Source organism: Myotis davidii, unplaced genomic scaffold, assembly GCF_000327345.1.
Source record: "Myotis davidii unplaced genomic scaffold, ASM32734v1 scaffold546, whole genome shotgun sequence".
NCBI lineage: Eukaryota > Metazoa > Chordata > Mammalia > Chiroptera > Vespertilionidae > Myotis > Myotis davidii.
The window spans coordinates 553,150-555,998 of record NW_006297836.1 but is presented as its reverse complement, the minus strand read 5'-3'; the positions used below and the strand labels follow the sequence as shown (position 1 = coordinate 555,998).

Below are 2,849 nucleotides of genomic sequence, written 5' to 3'. Positions count from 1 at the left end.
GGGGGGGAGTGAGGGCGGAGGGTGGGGCGGGAACTGGGAGGAGGGGAGTTATGGGGGGGAAAAAGAGGAACAAATGTAATAATCTGAACAATAAAGCTTTAATTAATAATTTTAAAAAAACCTCAAATATGGGAACGATCGTACAGAATTAAGTGCACAAACTCTGAAGATATTACAATCAACAACTACCAGGAGGAGGAACTAAGGGTTAGAGAGGTGAGTGTCTGTGTACTAAACGGTCCACCTTTCACAGGTCTCTCTCAGGGGTGATTCCACAAAACAGCAGCAAGGGGGAGTCCTCAGTGGGGAAAGCTGGGAGCAGTACACTTGACTTTCTGTTTTTGTATGGGAACTTGCCTGCGATAACAAGACCTATGGACGGCTAGCTAGACCAGTGGTCACCCACCGGTGGTCCATGGACCACTGGTGGTCCGTAAGGTCCGAAAGGTTGGCGACCACTGAGCTAGACAGTCAGGAATGGCTTGGTTAGGGGACTGAGAGGAGTAATAAAGGAAACACCAAAGCAAGGTCTATGAAATCATCTAAAGCTGAAGTGTATGGTTTAAAAACTGAACTCCAACCTCAAGGTTGTTTTTTTTTTATAATAATCTTCCCCCCACCACCACCAAGTTTAGAGAGATCTTTCTAGAACTTATAAACTCCTATTGGGAAGGAACATTTATCTGAGGTTCAACAGTTCCTTCCATTGCCCCGCCTTCAGTTACATATAAGAGATAAAGCAGTAGCTGAAGGGAAGTAGGGCTTGGTCAGTTGTGTTTGTTTGAGAGAGACTTGAGAAGGTTTTTGTAACAATTTTCATCGCACTCCTAATTTCGGTCAATTTCTAATATGGACCACCTGAATCCCACCCCTTCCTTCAACAGTCAAAAGGAGATAAGCATTTATGTAGCTCAAACAATACTATTGTGCAGGGAAAACAATGTCAGCCAATGAAGCTGTGGCTATTATATTTACTTACCCCCAACCACAGACACACTTTATCGGTAGGAGGAACTGAAGCTTTGCAGTACAGGTTATCTGCCAGTAAGAATCTGGTTTCCATTGAATTGGTGGATTCCTTCAACAACAACAAAAATGACAGTACTATAAGCAGGCCAGTTTAATATCAAGGTCATAAAGGAGAGAGCTCACAGCTGAACCTAAGCCATTTAAACTAGTACCATCATGTACCCAGCCGGTATGGCTCAGTAGTTGAGCATCAACCTATGAACCAGTAGGTCGGTTTGATTCCCAGTTAGGTTGTGGGCCTGCTCCCTAGTAGGAGGTGTGCAGGAGGCAGCCAATCAATGATTCTCTCTCATCATTGATGGTTCTATCTCTCCCTCTCCCTTCCTCTCTGAAATCAATAAAAATATATTTTAAAAAAATAAAAATAAAAAAAACAGCACCATCATGCAAACTAAGTATAGTGGTAAAAGAAATGAATGCCTGGAGCCAGATGGCTGGACATGGATTCTGGTTCAACTGCCTACTACCTGTGTAAATTTGGCATATCGCCCTAATCCGTTTGGCTCAGTGGATAGAGCGTCAGCCTGCGGACTGAAAGGTCCCAGGTTCGATTCCGGTCAAGGGCATGTGCCTTGGTTGCGGGCACATCCCCAGTGGGGAGTGTGCAGGAGGCGGCTGATCGATGTTTCTCTCTCATCGATGTTTCTAACTCTGTATCCCTCTCCCTTCCTTCCTCTCTGTAAAAAATCAATAAAATATATGTATTTTTAAAAAGGTCACTACAGTTAAAAACTGGAGTTACAAAACAAGTTTAAAAAAATTTGGCATATCACTCTGTGTCTCAGGTTCCTCATGTGTAAAATACGGATAACAGTCCCCACACCTCTGAAGGCCATCACAAGCAGAGCGTGCGTGCGAACACACACACATGAACACGTGAACACGCGAACACACACACACACCAGTGCCTGGTACAGAGCAGGCACTACACAAGGGTTAGCTATTATTCTTACTTAATCAGTGCTTCATGCCCAAGCAACCAGTTCTGAAATCTTACCAAGTTCACCAACATAAAATAATGTACTGGAAATGCAGTTATTCTACCAGTCAAGTAATACATCATATATCCACACATATAACCTTTTAAAACAACATCCTTATGAAATTTAATTTTTACAGATTTCTTTTAGCTAATGAGTACTGGATTACGACTCCGAAGATTCTCAAATCCAGTTCTGCCAGTAACTAGCTATGTGACACTGGGTAAGACCTTCTCTGTAACTGTATGCTCAGCTGTGAACCGAGAATCTGAAACATAATTTCTAAGATTCTTTCCAGCTCGAGAAGTCTTGGACTCCCTCCTTATTCTCAGGGAGAACAGTAACAACAAAAAACCTTAGACGCTGCTACTGCAAAATAAGACGTCTTCTTTTCGTTATCTAAAATAATTTCAAATTGCATTTAAGTTTTGCGAATAGTACACAGAAATAAAATAATGCAAGTATGGGCCCTAGAATTAAACATGGTTTGGAGGAGGAAGACACAAAAGCACATTTATCATGGAAGCGCACTGTCTATAACATCAGTACACGTGGTCGAGAAGGCTGACTGGATCTCCCAGCACAGATCAAATAGCAGAAAGCAGAGTCAAGAAAAACGCATCTCTGAAGTATCCTGGTTCACTCACATTTATAAACAAAAACGCACTTACTTTCTTCTTCTGCATGTATTTCAGAATTTCTAAAGTTTGCTTAATTTCAGGAATCTGACCCTTTAGCCTGTGAATAAGAAAAGAGGTTAACCTAGGGTTTTGCAGCAAGAATAAACACCAGAACACAGTCTTACAAGCTTTGCCTATTCTACTGGTATGTTCTTTTTTT

General features: G+C 41.9%; 1 protein-coding gene across 2 annotated transcripts in view; it reads right to left on the bottom strand.

The window, feature by feature from the left end:
* The window catches only part of VBP1 (von Hippel-Lindau binding protein 1), a 23,685-nt gene that overhangs the window by 5,010 nt on the left and 15,826 nt on the right, over positions 1-2,849 (bottom strand). For both annotated transcript variants that reach the window (XM_006773698.2, XM_006773699.2), the window contains 2 exons: positions 2,681-2,747; positions 980-1,078 (listed from right to left, as the gene is read on the bottom strand). In XM_006773698.2, coding sequence (XP_006773761.1) covers positions 980-1,078; positions 2,681-2,747 — 166 coding nt within the window. The remainder of the gene's footprint in view (positions 1-979; positions 1,079-2,680; positions 2,748-2,849) is intronic.